The sequence below is a fragment of the Hippoglossus stenolepis genome, chromosome 14 (genome assembly GCF_022539355.2).
Source record: "Hippoglossus stenolepis isolate QCI-W04-F060 chromosome 14, HSTE1.2, whole genome shotgun sequence".
Lineage (NCBI taxonomy): Eukaryota > Metazoa > Chordata > Actinopteri > Pleuronectiformes > Pleuronectidae > Hippoglossus > Hippoglossus stenolepis.
In genome coordinates this window covers 21,730,063-21,747,476 of record NC_061496.1, presented here as the reverse complement: position 1 = coordinate 21,747,476, position 17,414 = coordinate 21,730,063, and the positions used below count along the sequence as shown (strand labels likewise).

General features: G+C 42.1%; 1 protein-coding gene across 1 annotated transcript in view; it reads left to right on the top strand.

Annotated features, from left to right (window-relative positions):
* sh3rf1 (SH3 domain containing ring finger 1) overlaps positions 1 to 16,118 on the top strand; it is a 34,831-nt gene extending 18,713 nt beyond the window's left edge. The window contains exons 3-12 of the mRNA XM_035176764.2: positions 1,862 to 2,137; positions 2,690 to 2,785; positions 4,139 to 4,444; positions 7,772 to 7,882; positions 10,151 to 10,278; positions 11,044 to 11,214; positions 11,688 to 11,971; positions 12,376 to 12,695; positions 13,017 to 13,369; positions 13,531 to 16,118. Coding sequence (XP_035032655.1) covers positions 1,862 to 2,137; positions 2,690 to 2,785; positions 4,139 to 4,444; positions 7,772 to 7,882; positions 10,151 to 10,278; positions 11,044 to 11,214; positions 11,688 to 11,971; positions 12,376 to 12,695; positions 13,017 to 13,369; positions 13,531 to 13,699 — 2,214 coding nt within the window. The 3' untranslated portion in view covers positions 13,700 to 16,118. The remainder of the gene's footprint in view (positions 1 to 1,861; positions 2,138 to 2,689; positions 2,786 to 4,138; positions 4,445 to 7,771; positions 7,883 to 10,150; positions 10,279 to 11,043; positions 11,215 to 11,687; positions 11,972 to 12,375; positions 12,696 to 13,016; positions 13,370 to 13,530) is intronic.
* The last annotated feature ends 1,296 nt before the right edge of the window (positions 16,119 to 17,414 follow it).

Below are 17,414 nucleotides of genomic sequence, written 5' to 3'. Positions count from 1 at the left end.
TTAAGCCGAGTGAGACTTGGAAATGTAACTCTGCTGCCAACCCTTCTTTTATGAGGACAGAATAGGGAGATAAAAAAACAGCTGAGAAGTAGGCAATGGGAGTGTGTGGCCAAAACATATTACCCTGTCAGGAGTGAGTTTGTTCTGTGTTGTTAGATTATAGTAAGTACATATTGTTCATAGAGTTTTGTACATTCAGGCCTTTATTTATTAACACCTTTTATGAGCACAATCACATTTACCATGTGTTTAAGTAATTATATAACAATGCTGACTTTGGACATTGATCTGCTACTACTAACGTTTTATTTAGCCTTGGCTTCAGAGTACAAACAAGTGCTTAGAGAGTTCACAGTTTTGAAGGGACAAGCATTTCATATTTACCATGTAATTAGATCCCATTGGTTTTGTGTAGCTTGAACCAAACAAAAATGGCACCGCTTCCACTTTCATTTGCATTTTCATCACGGAACTCCCTGCCAGGCCTGGGTGGGCTCAAAAGCCTCGTTTTCCCCCTGAAAGAAGGCACAGTTCCAGTGCAGTGTGCAGGGGGCTTCAGTACCTTCCTCCCCCCTCTCTCTCCCCAAAGGCTGGAACAGCCGAGCCAGAGACCGATTGGCTCTGTGCTTCAGTCTGTGTGATTCTCTGCAGCAGGGTAATGTCACCCTGGCTCACCATCACGCCTCATTCTGTACTTTTATTCTCTTCCGAGCCTTTAAACGGTTCATTAGCCTTTAACAAGACTGCAGAGCCTGCTCCATATTCTGCTTTAACCCCTCTCTCTCTGGCTCACTTTCTCACCCTGCCTGTATTCGCTGTAGTTCTTAAGATTTTTTTAATCACGCTCTATGTTCCCCGTCAACTGCAAAGTTTCAGTTCCAGAGTTGAGATCCAGTCAGTTGGTAGTGTTTGTGATTCCGATCACTGAAGGATGTCTAACAGCAATGGGGTGGGGGTTTGGTTTGGATTGAAGCCTTCCTCATGGACACCCACCCTGAATGGAGAACATTGATGCTTCTCTATCCTGATACTCCCCCGTACTCGCTGTCCCTCTTTCCTGGGATTGTCATTCCCTGAATGGGCCTTTCAGGACTCCAGGCTAGCAGGCTGAGATACAAAACCTTCCTCTGCACGATAAAAAGGACAAGGCCCCGAGCCTTCTGAAGGCATTAGTCAGCTAGTGAGAATCAGACAGGCTTATCACACTTAAACTGTGAACACAACACAGACCCTTTTACTTCCAGGGCACAAATAGGACCGTTTACTGTCTCTATAGAGAAACGCATACTCACCAATTTTTGTATCCTTTTTGTATGAAGTGTAAAAAAAAAACATTCAGCTCCTCTCAAGCGCTGATCTTGTACCTTTTTTCGAAGAATGTGCTTTCAATTGTTAATTAATTTTGCATGAGTCCTACATCTTTGAACTAAGCCTCTGTCCCAGTTTCACAACATAAAACCAAACTAACTTCAAAAATGAAGAAAAAAAAATCTTTTTATTAAAGTTATAATACTTAAGTTCATTCATTTATCTTTTATTTTATTATTTTTCCTTCATTTGTGCTGATTTGTTTGACTTGTTTCGTGATATTTTCCCAGAACTGTCTCACCACCTTTGTGATCAAAAATTTTAACGCAACAATTTGTCTTTATCATCTAATGCATTTTTAGATATTGTTCACATAACTCCTTAATTATTGTTGTACAAGAAAAAATACTATGCATACCAGTTAAATTTATTTAAGTCCACATTTCAGTGTAAATCCACTGCACACTGAGTGGCCGTCTTCAGTGTGTTGCACATTTTCTTGGCATCTCTCTTACTCAATCCTCTCTCCATCTTACTTTCATTCTGTTTTCAGGGTGTACCCCAGCTCCCTTGTGCCAAGGCGCTCTACAACTACGATGGCAAGGAACCAGGAGACCTCAAGTTCACCAAGGGCGACATCATAATTTTGCGCCGGCAAGTGGATGAGAACTGGTACCACGGAGAGATGGGAGGAGTCCACGGTTTCTTCCCCACCAACTTCGTCCAGGTCATCAAGCCGCTGCCACAACCACCACCTCAGTGCAAAGCTCTGTATGACTTTGAGCTCAAAGACAAGGAGGCAGACAAGGACTGTCTACCCTTCTCCAAGGTGAGACAGCATAACACCCTCAGTTCTCCCACGTGGTTTCAACAGTAAAACAAAAATACCTCTCATTACTTTGACACTGTCTTCTAAGCATTCATTTTCAGAATTTATGTGTGTGTGTGTTAGAATGTGAGGGTTGTTGACTAAAACGCCCTGAGAGATGGTGTAGATTTCAAGCCAGACTTCTTGATAAACAACTGTAATTAGGTGGAGAGAATGAACGCTGAATAAAGCTGAGCACAACCTAACTACAGTAGTTGTGGTTCTATCTGTCCAGCTGTGAATGTCACACTGATGCTTTTGTGTTTTGTCATCGCTTGTTGAAATGCCACATAAGCAAAAGCAGAAACAAGCTTACTAAGTAGTTTTTTTACACATAATTTCATGCCTTAGAGCCCAGCGTTTTTTACTCCTGGGCATGTTCCCTTTAGTAAAACATTGTCCCCACCTCATTATATGTTCAGTGTTTGTTCCTTAAGAATGACAAACACTCTCTCCTGAGCATCATCCCTAATTAAGTTATTCCTCATGCCACCCTTTGTCTTGAATTTTCAGGATGATATCCTGACTGTGATCCGCAGAGTGGATGAAAACTGGGCAGAGGGAATGCTGGGAGACAAAATTGGAATATTTCCCATCTCATATGTTGAGGTAAGAAAAACACTCTATAATGTCCCAATTTCACCGATATTTTCTGAAGCAAATACCACACAAAAATAAAAATGCCAAGATCCTTTGAGCAAAATGTGTATTATTCTCCGCTTCCTTTTGAAAAGCTCATATGTTTCATAGAACCACTAAAGATGTCTTTGAAGATTTAGACATTCACAGTCTCTACACGGTCTCCACTTAAAAGCTTTAGGTATAATCCAGACAGAATGAAGTAAATCTTTGCCCTTTTAAAGATCATTTCATTTTTCACTTGAAAGCTGTCAATGTCACAGCGTTCTATCGTCATGAATATCATCAACAAGCAGAAGAAACATCAAAAGAATCTTTTTGACGCAAGAAAAATGTCTCAGAAGACTGTTTGTCTTAAATAACGCACTGCATTGAAGCATTGCAGAAGTATGTTGAGGTGAGTTTGTGGGAGAGCTTTTTTCTAGCTGTGACAGTCTTTTTATTCCTTTCATATATATTCTACCTTATTCATATTTAATACACTGAGTGAGGTTTTTGCAGAAACAGAAAGCAGAATATTTGTAAGGCTATATATTGTTTTGTTTTTACTAAGTAGAAGCCACTGTAGGTGAACAAAACATTTTGTAGTCTTGTAAGAAGATGGTGTGCACTCATGTTCAGGGTTTCATAATAATAAAAAGGGAGTTCTATCACAAACATAATGAGCAGCCCAAAATATTGTTCTGGTTTTGCACAACCAGTGAATATTTAGGTATTACTGTTTTCATTGCCTTTGGAGCTTTTTTTGTGGCCTTCTCAGTTGTCTATGTACAATAATCTGCAATTACTGTTAAAGATAGTCTTAAAGTTAATGAAGTAAAGGTGACTGGCCTGGTATTTTGTTCTTAATCTTGCATGTCTGCTTTAATGTGCAGACATGTCAGTAAGGAACCTGCACAGGTTCTCTCCCGGATGCGAGTCAAACGCTGAGCTTTTATGTCCTTTAAGTAGAGGGAGCTGCTTGGGGCAACGTGTGACAGCAAGTGAGCGCGCCCTGTGATTAACTGAAGCCTTTTTACTGTTCTTCCTTTGATTCTAACTCTAAAGTTGCACATTACGGTGCCTGAGAGGGTCACACAGCCTGCAGTTTCTGAGCTAGCATAGAACAGTCAACCCCGTCACGCTGGTATGTGCAGGCTAAATACCAGATTCTGTCACACACACCATCTTCTCAAAACAAAGACGGACGTCTTTCACAACAGTCAGCTTTATTATAGAGAGTAATAGGTCTCTTGATCATTTTAACATCTCTATCTGTCATTTCCACCTTACCACTCTCTTCATTGCCCTCTGCCTCTTTTCCTTTCTTCCATTCTCTTACAGTTCAACTCTGCGGCTCGTCAGCTTATAGAGTTGGACAAGCCATCAGACTCCAGTGGAGACTCTGGTGAGGGGGCCTCCTCTGGGCCCCAGAGCAATGGTGCCCAGCGTGCAGGGGAGAAGAAGAACAGCAAGAAGCGACATTCCTTCACTTCTCTCACCATGTCCCACAAACCCATGCTAGCTCCGCCCCCTCAGCGTCACTCCATGGAGATTAGTGGGCCTGTCCTCATCAGCTCCAGCAACCCCACAGCAGCTGCCCGGATCGGAGAGATCAGCGGGGGGCTTTCCTGCAGCGCACCTTCACAGGTACGGTACTCCACAGGTAGTGATAGGGTGAGGGAGAAACCCTGCTGCATTGCAGGTTGTTCCCAGTGTGTTCACTTCAAACACGAAACCCATTTGTGGAAGTGTGCTGTGTGATACGTTTTCTCTCTCCTAATGTGTTTGATTTTCACAATTTACAGTGGATGTGGAAATGAAATACTAGACATAGAAATGTGCAAAACCTACAACATTAGTAAGTAACCTCAATATGTTTAGTCAGGAGCGGCACTTGAACTTCTGCCGCTCTAGGCAAAAAATAATTATACTGTCCCTCTATTTGCAACTTACCATACAAGCAACAATACACAACGCCAATATGCCATTCACATAAAGTGCTAGTGCACTAGATCACTAGTGCAATCTAGTGCAACGCTAGTGTGCCAACAGTATTAAAGTATGCATGACACAATATGTGGAAATTTGCTAAAGTTTCAAACTGCGTTCTCTCGTAATGCTAAAAAAGCAAGGTGGTTCATCATCCTTGCTAATAATCCCGGGGAATGTTTTGCCATTTCACATTTAAAAATAACTAGTTAAAAGTTCAGTTCATACAGATGAAAATTAACTAGTTCATGTTCATAGTTCATTTAAAAAAAAAAATTGTACTCTGGAATCCCTCGTGGAAGCTCTGTAATTTCACTGTTTGTTTCCACTGTTCATCAACAAAGTAACTTACCGGCTGCTACACGTTAACGCTCGTCTCAACTCACTGTGTGTCCGGGGCCACTCGCATTTTCTCTCGCTCCTGGTATTTCACATGATGTCCTACTCGATGATGATTAAAAAAACAATCAACCAAAACAGAACAACTTCCGTTGGTGACCCCTTACAATAAAAGTCCCAAACGGCTTATGATGACAGGAAACACAAATTCACTGACCAACCTTCCACAATAAGGCAACTAAATAATAATGCTTACATAAATTATTTTTAAATAGCCAAACATTACACTTTAAAAACTAGATGATAATATAGTAGATGATGATAATAAATATTTGAGTTCATTAGCTATATTTTTAGCTATATATTGCTTGTTGTGTGTCTTTTTCCTTCTATAGTATTGATAATCGGGAAACCGTGATATTTCTTCTAACAGTAATCGTGGCACCAAAATGTCATATTGTGACATCCCTAGTCCAGCCTCCAACTTTTGTTCTCACAGGATAATTGTCGCTTTTCAATCTCTCCACTCGGACTGTCAGCAATTACGCTGACTTCCCTTTTCCTCATCATACCAAACAGACCATTGCTTGTCTACAAAAACCACTCAAGTTTAGCCCTCAAGGTTTCCCCACCAATCCCAACATGACAGCAACCCACAGCTGCTTTATGGATGCCAGCTTCAGCAGACTGGCTTTGACTTGGTGTTTGACATTCAGACAACAAGCATACAGATTTTCAAGACAAGTGTCCTGTGGATTAATCTTCATCTGATTCTCTCTGGGACTTCAAGTAAAATGTGCAACTAAGAACACAAGATACACAATTTTTGTATGTAATTTAATCAAAGAGGTGTCACACAATTTATTGTGATTAAGCTCGATAAAGAGTTTGGGGACAATAATGAAATCTTAATGGGCAAAGATGCTCTTTCCGACAATTTTAAAGTGTTCTTGGTCTCATCATCTTAAACGTTAGCGGACATGTTCACACAATAGTTGGTTTTCTTCTTTGTTATTTAAGTAGGACAAAGACAGCTTAAAAAGGCTGGTGGTTTGACAATATTTTGAGTCTGATTTTATACTGTATACACTGACAACTGGTTTGTTTTCCCAGTTCCAGTCCCTGTAGAGCTTGTTTAGTTTTGTCCTTGGAGCACTATTTTATCCTTGTGTAATTTCTGTTTTTGTTTTTTCTCTTGAATGTATTTGATAAGTTGTCTGCAGAGTTTCTGAAATGCTTTGTTCAAGAACTCCGTATTAAGCAGCCCAATCATTAATCTTTTACGTGTGTGTGTGTGTGTGTGTGTGTGTGTGTGTGTGTGTGTGTGTGTGTGTGTGTGTGTGTGTGTGTGTGTGTGTGTGTGTGTGTGTGTGTGTGTGTGTGTGTGTGTGTGCGCTCATTTAAAGTGAAGAAGATCTTCTGTCTTTTTTTTAACCAAAATCTTTTCATGTACGTATGGTTAACGTGTTATCAAAGACTTCTTTTCATGTGGAAGGTGTAATGATGTTTTTATTGACTCCAGACTTGGCCTTTTCCCCCCATATCATTATCAGGATACATTTAGAATAATAAAAAAACTATTTGTGCTGGTAAACCTATCCCCCCTGGTGACAACAGGGCAAACAATATGTTTGATTTACAGAGCTCGGTTTATTAAAAACACAAAAGAGTGTCTCTCCAGGCACCGTATGAACAGCCTCTCTCTGCTCTCCTCCTGAACTCAACTGATCTTCTCTTCCTGCAACACCCAGACAAAAAAAACAAACAAAGGTAAGCCCCAGTTGGCGAGGGGGCTGAGTAGTCTGTCTTGGAAATAATCATGGCTGCCATTTACCAGTGTACTAGACAAAGTGGGGAGGAATTTTGAAGGAAAAAAAGGGGCTGCTGTTGATGGTATTCCTCTAAAGAAAATCATTTATTTTAATGTAACATATTTAACCTGTACTTGAGTGTAATTCATAATGATATAGTACACAGTGTGGGCATATGCACATTTATGTTCCAGGCAGCCATTTCACCAACAGCGCCAATATTGAACACACTAATGCACATTGCTTTTGCTTGGCACACCCAGTGCACAACAGATAAGGAAGCAGGGAAGACTTGGTGTGCTTTGTGAGAGGTAAGAGGCGGTGCTATCTGGAGCGGTCATGCATGGACAGAGACCACAGGCTACAGGGAGATATTGTGTGTCCAACAGTATGGCCTTGTTACCTAAAACACCAGCATGACTCACGTGGATGACTGGTCGGGAAGCCATCCTTCTATACATATCCAATGAAATGACCTGCTGGGTGGTCATCTGGTTTCTGTTGACAAATCAGATCATCAGGCTATCGCTGGGGTTATGGCTCTAGCCAGGACACAAAGCCTTATGTGTACATCTCTGTTCTGTGAGTGTCATGTTCACACAATATAGCGACAAGAGAGGATTTATAAAAGGCAGCTGAAGTGTCATCTCTAAAATATTGTAGGTCATCAGGCTTCATTATGATGATGTATGATAACTGTTTTCCCTTTGCTTCCTTCCTGAAGTCTAATTAATCAGAACATCATTTCTCAAAATCACATCACTTTTTAATTCTTTACGTTTGAGTGGATTCAGCACAGTTTATTTCATGGTCCAAATTTTCTTTTTGTTGACAGGTACACATTTGCACAACTGGACTAATCGTGACCCCACCCCCCAGCAGTCCTGTTACTACAGCAACTGTCTTCACATTTCCCTCTGAGACGAGCTACTCTTCCATCCCTGTGGTAGGTGGAATCCAAAGAATACAAAAGCAAACCAACAAAATGACGACAAAACAATTATGTGTTCGGGGTAAACATGTTGCTTTATCTTTAAAGGGTCAGTGTGTAAGATTTAGGTGAATGGGATCTATTGGCAGAAATTGAATATGAAATAATTCTAGTGTATTTCATCTAAATTGTACGAATTGTTTTGTTTACCCTAGAATCAGCCTTTTATATTTAAATACGGCTAATTACTGAAGCCAAAGAATAAACTGATACAGTATATCGATAAAAAAACAAAAACAATTATTGAAGCCTATTCCACATTTTTTGCTGAGACAGTTACAAGACTTTTGTGTGTGCATGAGTTGTTTTGAATGTCATTTGGTAGCTTGGTAACTACAACTACAAAGTTTGCAGAAAATCAAAGTTCGAACATTATGGTCTTCTGAATCTGCTGAAATTATCCAGGGCTGTAAATGAGAGCTGAGTTTCTCCTGCCAGCCCCATGGTTAAAAATCTGGATAATGTCTGAGTGAGTGCAAGTAAGAATACATCAGGACATTCTCTAGGGGATTCACTGCAAGTTGATGGCGTTTCTGACATGCGACAAACGATACAGTGCAAAAAAACAACTCCAAAAAGAATACAAATATCTCTAAATGACAAAAAGGTGCCATGAACGTAGAAGACTCCAACAAAGATGTCAACTTGGAAAGACGATGAGATTCAAGAGCTTTTGGTGAAAAGGCCAATGCCAGTGAAGTTGTGCTGTAAACCAAAACGTGATCAAGCAGCGTAATTTATTTTACATCGTGCGTCCTGCATGCTGCACTGTCCCTCACCTGAACACTCCGGAGACGTCTGAAAGGAGAATCTACTGAATTGTTCATACGCTAAAGGCAAAGATGGTATAAAAATTCTATAGAATTATTTGTACACATGGGTGTAAGTGAACCAGTGACACACAGTGGCTTTACCTTGAGATAAGTTTATTAAGATGAGTGTCTGCCTCATGGCACATCAGCTGCCAACGAGCAACATGGTGACTTCTGGCTGTTCAGATATGAAACTGTTAATCTTGATTTTGTGTTGAAAAACATACAGTATCTTTATTTTCTCTCAAATTTGTCAACAGCCTCCTTAAAGATGATGACACAGAGGAATCTTTTGAACTAACATATATCTGTATTCGTTTCTGACACCTTTCCTCTTAGGGAAAAAATAATCTGCGCAACTAAAAATGTCAAAGATCCCAGCAGCCCACACAAAAACGGCATGCACACTTCCTGTCCGTCTGTCTGTGTGTGTGTATGCTCTGGCATGTGGAGTTTTTGAATGAGCAGGAATGTGTACACAAAAGGTTGAGCTCTCCGCTTCACTTGGGAACCCTACATGATGTTTTTGTACAGATGATTTCTCTAGCCCGCAGGCAACCTAATTATCTCAGCTCAAGCGTCAGCAGTGAACCGAAACGCACATCGACACTCGCACATACACATAGGCCTATACACATACCACAGGGCAGACTGAGTGCCACTCTCCTCCCCCATTGTGTCATGGAAGCTATTACTCTGCCGCTCAGTGCTGGCAGTGTTGAGCTGGGGGAGTCTCATCTTGCTCCGAAGCGTAGGAGCTGTCTTCACCATTGTTCTCATGCACTGCTCACTTGGGCTTTTTGTGTCTAGTGTTGTTTTCATGGGTTTTGTGTTGACATAGCAGGTTGGTGACTTTGTTTTAATCCTGTAATCTAGAAGTACACGAAGCATACAAAGAAAATCTTCTAAAAACAAGCTGCATTCGTCAACTTCTAGTCAAACGCTTGGGTCTCTTTTGAACACTACAGACGTTCAACAAGGGAAAACAAGTGAGTTGAGATGAATCCGCCCGTGGTTGGTTTGAGGGTTGCTCTGAAGTGTGCGTACAGACATGTTTTTCATTTCATATGGTCCCAATTAAATACTGCAATGGATTTAACATTCAGCCATGTGGTCTCCTAGCAACAAACAAACAAGCAGAGTAGGAAATTCTCAGTTGTAAGGGGGAAGTCGGGGACAAGACCAAGTCTGCCAAACCAGAATCTCCCTGAGTTTCAGCAAACCGGAGGGAATAACACAGATGATCTCTGAACAAACTGGGTTCTCCACTTATGTAACATATTCTCTTTCTTATTTGAGACTTGTGTTAGTTGTATGCTTCGTACAGAGAGGAAATACATGACAATTTTACTGTTCTGAACTTGTTATTAAAGGTTGTAATAACATTTTTTTTATTATTATTCTTTTATAGGATGCTCTCCCACCACCCCCACCTCCTCCCCCACAATCCTGTGCCGGTGGAGCAGCATTTTCATTGGCTGCCGGACAGAGACCCTCCCCAAGCATAAGTGACCAAAGTGGGAGACAAAGACCCACAGTGTGAGTAATAAAAACAGTCCTTCACAAAAATATTCAGTCGTCTTAAATGTGCAGTGAAATGTCAGAAGCGGTTTGCACACCAATGGCCGAGGGCCTTAATGAACATGCTCTAAGTACAGAAGGGGGAAGTCCTCGTCTGGCTGTGACACCCTCCTCCCCCTCAATTTGTCAGTGTGAGGCGGCAGAGTGTGAGCGTGTGCACAGGTTAAAGGAGGAGAACCTGCAGATGACAGTCTCCTGGGTCCCATCGGAGATCCTCCCTGTCACCCCTTGACTTTTGACTCCCCCTTCACCTTTACCCTCATTACTCCCCCAAGACGACACACACCTGATAAGAATTAGATCCAGTCATGCCTGCTCCGCTGCCATCATCTGTGTCTGCCTGTGCATGCTTGTCAGACTCTGAGGCATTTATGTTCCCTTCCCTGAAAAAACACTGGAGTCAGGCTGAAAACATCCCAGCTGAGACTACGATCTTCTTGGCTGCTGTTCCAGGCCTGTTCTCGTGCTGCTGTAGAGAGATGACCCACAAATCATAATGTCCTCCAGTGTGGATTTTCTCTGGGTCAGAGGACACAGTCTCTGCTGGAGGGTCTTGGAGGAGATGATGACATATGTGCAGCACGATAACTTCAGAACAAATTGCATGCTGCTCAAAATAAAGCACTGTTTTTTGTCGTTTCCATATAGGAGAATATTAGCCATGTTAGCTCAGTGGATTTGTATTTGTGTTGGGTGAATGTTAACTGTGTGTTCTGTATCCAGCTATGTGGCAATGTTCCCCTATACTCCTCGTAAGGAGGATGAGCTGGAGCTGAGGAAGGGAGAGATGTTCCTAGTGTTGGAACGCTGTCAGGACGGCTGGTTCAAGGGCACCTCCATGCACACTGGCAAGATTGGAGTTTTCCCTGGGAACTACATGAGTCCAGTCAGCAGGTCAGTCAGTAATTCATGCTCTTATTGTCTCGTGTGTACAGTAAGTCACACATGCCTGGTTTAAAGTATAAAATATCATTACTATCGATGAGCACTTGTATTCACTAATTGTCAGCTGCTAAAGGAATTTCACCTACGTTTTTACAATGTAGTGTCATCCCTTGTTGAATACATTCAAAGTTATCTCATGTTCATAATAGCCTGCAAATGTTGGTTGTTGTCGACCTTTGAATCTTAGTAACAGTTTGCTCAGACCAGAAAAATTCCCATATACATAGAATAGGGTGGTCTTAACAGTCTTGACCTTATCTTGTTTATAGACACCCTGGTAAAAAATGTAAATCTGAATAATTATATGGATCACCTTAGACTTTTTATCAATAAAAAAATATAGAAAAAATATTTTATACTTTATGTTCCTGTGTTACCTCAGAGTGCTGAGTCTTACTCCCAATGATATTCTCTCCCCTCAGGACCACGTCAGGGAGCACTCAGCCTAAAGTGCCCATGAGTCTGTGCACTCAGGCTGGCAGAGGGGTCACCATTGTCAGCCCCTCTCCTGCTCCCCTCGGGGCCATTGTTCCCGGACCTGACTTCAACAAACCCCTCACTGTGTGCTCCAGCGCTGTACCTGCCAACTCCCAACCTGCAGCCGTGGTAACAGCGGCTCAGACAGCCACAGGGCAACAGCCGAAAGTCCCATTGCATGTCAACTCCCAGATGACTGTGAATCAGGCACGCAACGCTGTCAGGACAGGTAACGTCACTGCGTTGTTGATGTTGTGTCATCACATAGACCCTAAATAAAGATGGACGACATGACAAAACCAAAGTGTCTCGATCCCCACCTGGTGCTGCAGTATAGGTCATGAATCCTAGCTTCTCCATCTTAGAGGGCGGGACGCGGGCAAAACTGGTGAGATATGGTGAAACATCATGATTGATAGCTGAGATTTGCTCACTATTAGTCAAGTGGGTGTATCAGCAGGAACTCGCTGCCATGGCTCCATCCCTAAAGCCTACGGCAAGAGATATTTTGGCTCCATTTCTGGATAGTGGGAGGAAGTGGAGACATATCGTCCATCTTTATATACAGTCTATGGGTCATCACATGAAGGGGGTTGCAAATGTCTTAATAATTTTTTTTTTTACCATTTGCAGCCGCATGTCACAGTCAGGACCGGCCCACAGCAGCAGTGACACCAATCCAGTCTGGGACGCCTGTAGCCTATCTTCCCCACCTTGCTGTGTGTCCGCAGCCCTCCCCTAGCCCAGCCCAAGGCTGTACCCGGGCTGGGGTGACAATGGGCTGCGCTGCTGCTTCTCTGACCCCACCCAACGTCAGTGCTGCATCCCTGGAGGGTGACGCTTTGAGACCTGTACCTGTCCTCACTGTGCCTGTTGGCGCCGGGAACGGCTCTGCTTTTAATCCTGTGTCTAATAATGCAGCATTTACATGCAGACTGGACAAGGATGTCAAGGTTGGATTTTTCAAACTTCATCAAAATCATCTCTATCTGATTATTCACTGCTTTTACTATTTTTAGTAGATGTTTACATGTTTAATAATGGTGGATAATTTCTTGCAGATGATTGTTATGGCTTGTGGTGTTTGGGTCTTATTAAGATGATGATAGATTCAATTATAGTAACAGTTATTCTTATGAGCAGGCTATATTTCTGTTGTTTGTTCTTCAGTCTGTGCAAAAATAGTTCAGAATTTCTCTTGCTGCAGTTTCATTGCTCCGTGAGTTGCTGCAGTTTTCTAACATAAAATAACCGATGCTGTCTTTCTGCTGCAGAGGGAGAAGAAAAGTCTTCTAAAGCTTTTGTCCTCCAATAAGAAGAAGTCTCGTCCTTCACCACCCTCCTCCCCTACGCTTGAGGCGGAACAGACTGCCGCTGGAGAAGCACTACATGGCGCTGTGGGGCATGACACCCCCCCTCCCTCCAGCTCTGTCAGCTGCCTCGATACTGAACCTTCTGCTGCTGCTGTTGCTTCCACCTCTTCATCCTCCTCCTCCTCAGTCCCAGAGTCCTTCCCTCGAAAGAGCAGTCCTCTCGATGGATGTGCCCCTATAGCTCCTCCCCCTCGCCAGCCGTGCTCCTCCCTTTTATCTCAGCAGCATGACGCACGGCCCATCATATGTGAAAGGTACATTGATGTAAATCTGCAGTTTCATACTATTGTTTGTGCCTGCGTATCATTCCTGCACATAGAAAGTGCAACACGGTACAAAAGGTATCATGACGTATCACATGTCATTGTTCTGGTGCTTATCATTCACTGACTGTGCCTCTGGCTGTCCTCCCCAGGTACAGGGTGGTGGTGTCATATCCTCCCCAGAGCGAGGCTGAGCTGGAACTTAAGGAGGGCGACATTGTGTTTGTTCACAGGAAGAGAGAGGACGGCTGGTTCAAAGGCACGCTGCAGAGGAACGGCAGGACCGGGCTGTTCCCCGGCAGCTTTGTAGACATCATCTAATAAAAACACTACAGTGAACCACAGACAACAACATGAGCCAGCTGATCACTGCTTTCAATCCGTCACTGTTCAAACCAAACAGAACAGCAGTCTCATGGTGGCTGGGACGGGACCCTGATCAGACTGACGCTGCATAGAGCCCACTGTGGCTCCGGTCACTGGAAGAACATGAGAGACACATGTATGAGAACTACAGAGGAGGACAGGACATGTTGTTAATGAAAGCACAGTGGACAGAGTTAGAGGAGAGCACACAACTCATGAACTTTTCCCTTTTTTGTTGGTTATTTATATCTTTGTTAACAATTCAGCTGTTATATGTGTGCCTTGTACTGTTCCTCACTTTATTGTACATACGGACACAAAGATGATTAGTCCTAAAACAACCAATATGAACTGTTGATATAGATATGTTACACATTTTAACTTATTTCATAGGCCTTTTTGTAGTGCAACACGTTAAGGGGTTAAACTGGCACATGCCTTATACCATATTCCACCACATCAGTTCTACTTTTCTCCATTACACTACTGATAAAGGTTTTACAATGATTTCAGACTGTCAGCAGGAAGGAGAAGGTACAGTAAACCAGACACAGCAGAGCAAAACAAATGAGCAGTGTCATCATCACTTGTGCTGCATAATAGGAAAAAGGATACTTCACCTGTTCCAGAGGCATTACCTTAACCAGAGGATCATAATAGAGAGCTGCTGTATTGCACATTGATTACACAAGCTATAGTTCACGGCCGTGTGAACATTGCACATGGAAAAGAAGTTTCCTCGGGGCAATCGCAGGCCTCCACTTTCTCTCCTGGTGTGGCTGAGGCTGAAGTGCTAAGGACCCTTACCTGCAGTGATCAAATATTTGCATGTGATATTAGCAAAGCCCTCTGCGGCAGGGCTTGTTGAAGACGCCTTTCTCAATATGCCAAGAACACACTCCAAACAGAGTGCAGGCAAGTGTTTCTTTCTTTGTACCCTGACCAGAGTAGCTGCTCCCCTAACCTCTCGGCAATAGCCAAACCCAGACGTGGCTCTTCATCCCAAGAGTTACATAACATTTCAGTAGCGGCGCACAACAGATTCTTTTCATTGTATATTTATGTTTCTTACAAATTCCACAGAGGCTGACACCTGCTGCTCTTAGAAAGTCTCCTATAACTAACCTGGACACGCAGTCTGGCACGCAGTCGCCCTTCAGCAGCCTCTCTGCCTTTATACACTAGAACCCATTCCTAATGTGATTCAAGGCAATAAAAACACAGCGAGCTAAAGCACAGAATGTTTGCCTGAAGTAACATATCATTTCATCACTCCACAGAAAGAGGTGTGTCATATCTTGAAAGGTACAGTTTGTATTGAAATCAATCACTTTGACCCCCTTGATTTTTTAAAATTTGAATGTTATTTTTGCTGTTGGGGATAGTTGTACATTTCATCTATACAGAGCCTTTAATGTTGTGTTGTATTGACTTGAATTACTGTACGATTTCTCTGTGATTAGAGGGGATTTGGTCGTAGTTTTGGTGCTTGTTAAACAAAAATAATGGTCAGTTTTAGGAAATGAGTATGAAAAGTTAGTTTCATCAAAGAATATGTCACGACATAATTTCTATTTTCCTTTTGATTGGTATCATTAATGATTGACCTCTCACTGACTTTAAGTCGTATGAAGTCCGGGAGCGTATTTAAACCCTTTAGAGTCGAGGCAATCACTGAATTGTGCCAAATTTGGATTTGAGAATGGATTTGATGACTGAATTGGACCCAGAGTTTTAATTGTGTGTATTTTTTTTGTCATTTGTTAATTAAGGGGGACCACTGTGTAACTGACTGCTGGAATATGTTGTAGTGTGTTTAAAGTTTGAAGAGAGTTTGGAAAAGGATGGTACAAATCACTGTTAGGGCCTTCTTAGTGTTTCTGAGTTGGTACATGAGTAGAATTACCTTGATGTAATCTTGTTATCTTGGCAATCACCTCACCAACCTCAGGCTCTGCGCTGAAACTGCTCCTCTGAGTGTCTTTTCATTTCACTGGTAAGCCTTCAATATACACATCAGACTTACTGCACATTTCTGCACAGAACATTTCTAATCAAAGTGACTTCTCATCTATGTTTTTAATGCATAGGCAGCACACACTTAAAACATTACTGCAGTTATTTCACTATATTTTCATTTATTGGAACATAAGGCAACTTCGCCTGATTCAACTTAACAGATTTTCCTCATGCCAAGGTGGCTTACTTGATTCTTTTTTTTTTGTCTTTAGTTAGTCTATTGTATGTTTTGAAAATGGTGAAACTGACATCAATCTATTTGTCACAGGTCTATGTGAAAACATTCTGAAGTATTTGAGGGAATAGCACATTTTGTAAAAATCTCTATAACAATAAAAGCTAATGGTTTCCTTAATTCGGTCATTGTTTCATGACATTAATGCAACGTTTTTCTTTGTGTTTTCGAGTCGTTTATACCTCACTCTTTGTCCCTCCCATTATTGTGAATGGGAACACCTTGTGGTAATTTCACTACATTTGGCGCAAACGCCCATCAAGGATGAGCTGGTCAAAGTTCACTGACCTCACTAATCCTGATTTTGGCCATAACTCAAGCAATCATATGTAAACAAACTTAAACTCACATGTATGATGTGAGTCTGGACAGGCTTGGATATAAACTGCAACCAGTGGTGGAGGAAATACTTAATACTATACACATACAAATATATACTATATATGTGTGTGAATATACAACACAATGCTTTGTAAAAATGTAGTGGAGTAGAAAGTACAGATATTTGCTGATATATGTAGTGGAGTAAACATGAAATACACTGGAAAATAAATCTACTTAAGTAAAGTACAAATGCATGAAAAAAGTACTTCAGTACAGTAACTAAGTAAAGCCACTGGGTGACTGCAGCTTGACTGGTTGGAGGAATTGTACAACCATGAGGCAGTAAGTCTCGTTCCATCATGTTTTCTCTGCTCACCCTGTGATATATGGGCTACTTGAAGCCATCAGGGCAAAACTGTCCAATCAGCAGTTAGAATCCGAGACAGCTGATGGGACTAAATACATGTGTCCTCACCCTGCACCCTCTTCTCTCAGTAATCCTCGAGTGCACATGTTGTGATAAAGTACACACTTACGATAAGTGACCAGAGAAAAAAGAGAGTTGTCCGTCCATCCATTATCTATACCACTCATCCTTTGAGGGTCGTGGGGAGAGTTGGAGCCAAACCCAGCTGAGATTGGGCGAGAGGGTGGGCTTCACGCTGGACAGATCGCCAGCGTATCACAGGGCCTACATACAGAGACAAATAACCATTTACACCTTTAGTCAATGGAGAGATAAAGACAGTTGTTCCTGGTATGTGCAGCAGGTCACTCACGGTGCATGTGGTCATTCGTGTCTCCAGGGGTGAAAGGTTGTGGCTGTAGAGAACCTCCTCTAGCGACTTAGATTGGAGCAGAGAGCTGCAAAGAGAGGTGAGCCTCCCCAGTCCTCAGCAGGGAAACACTGACAGGAACTGACAAGCCCCCACTGAGGTCACTGTGCTGCGCTTAGTTTCCTGCAGAGGACAGGTTACCATGGAAATAAGTTATTCCAATATAGGAGCATAAGACTATGCTGAGTAGGAATAAAAAAAAAAAAATACATTAAATATGAGGCTATGTACATTAAACTTGTTTCATAGTCTGTGG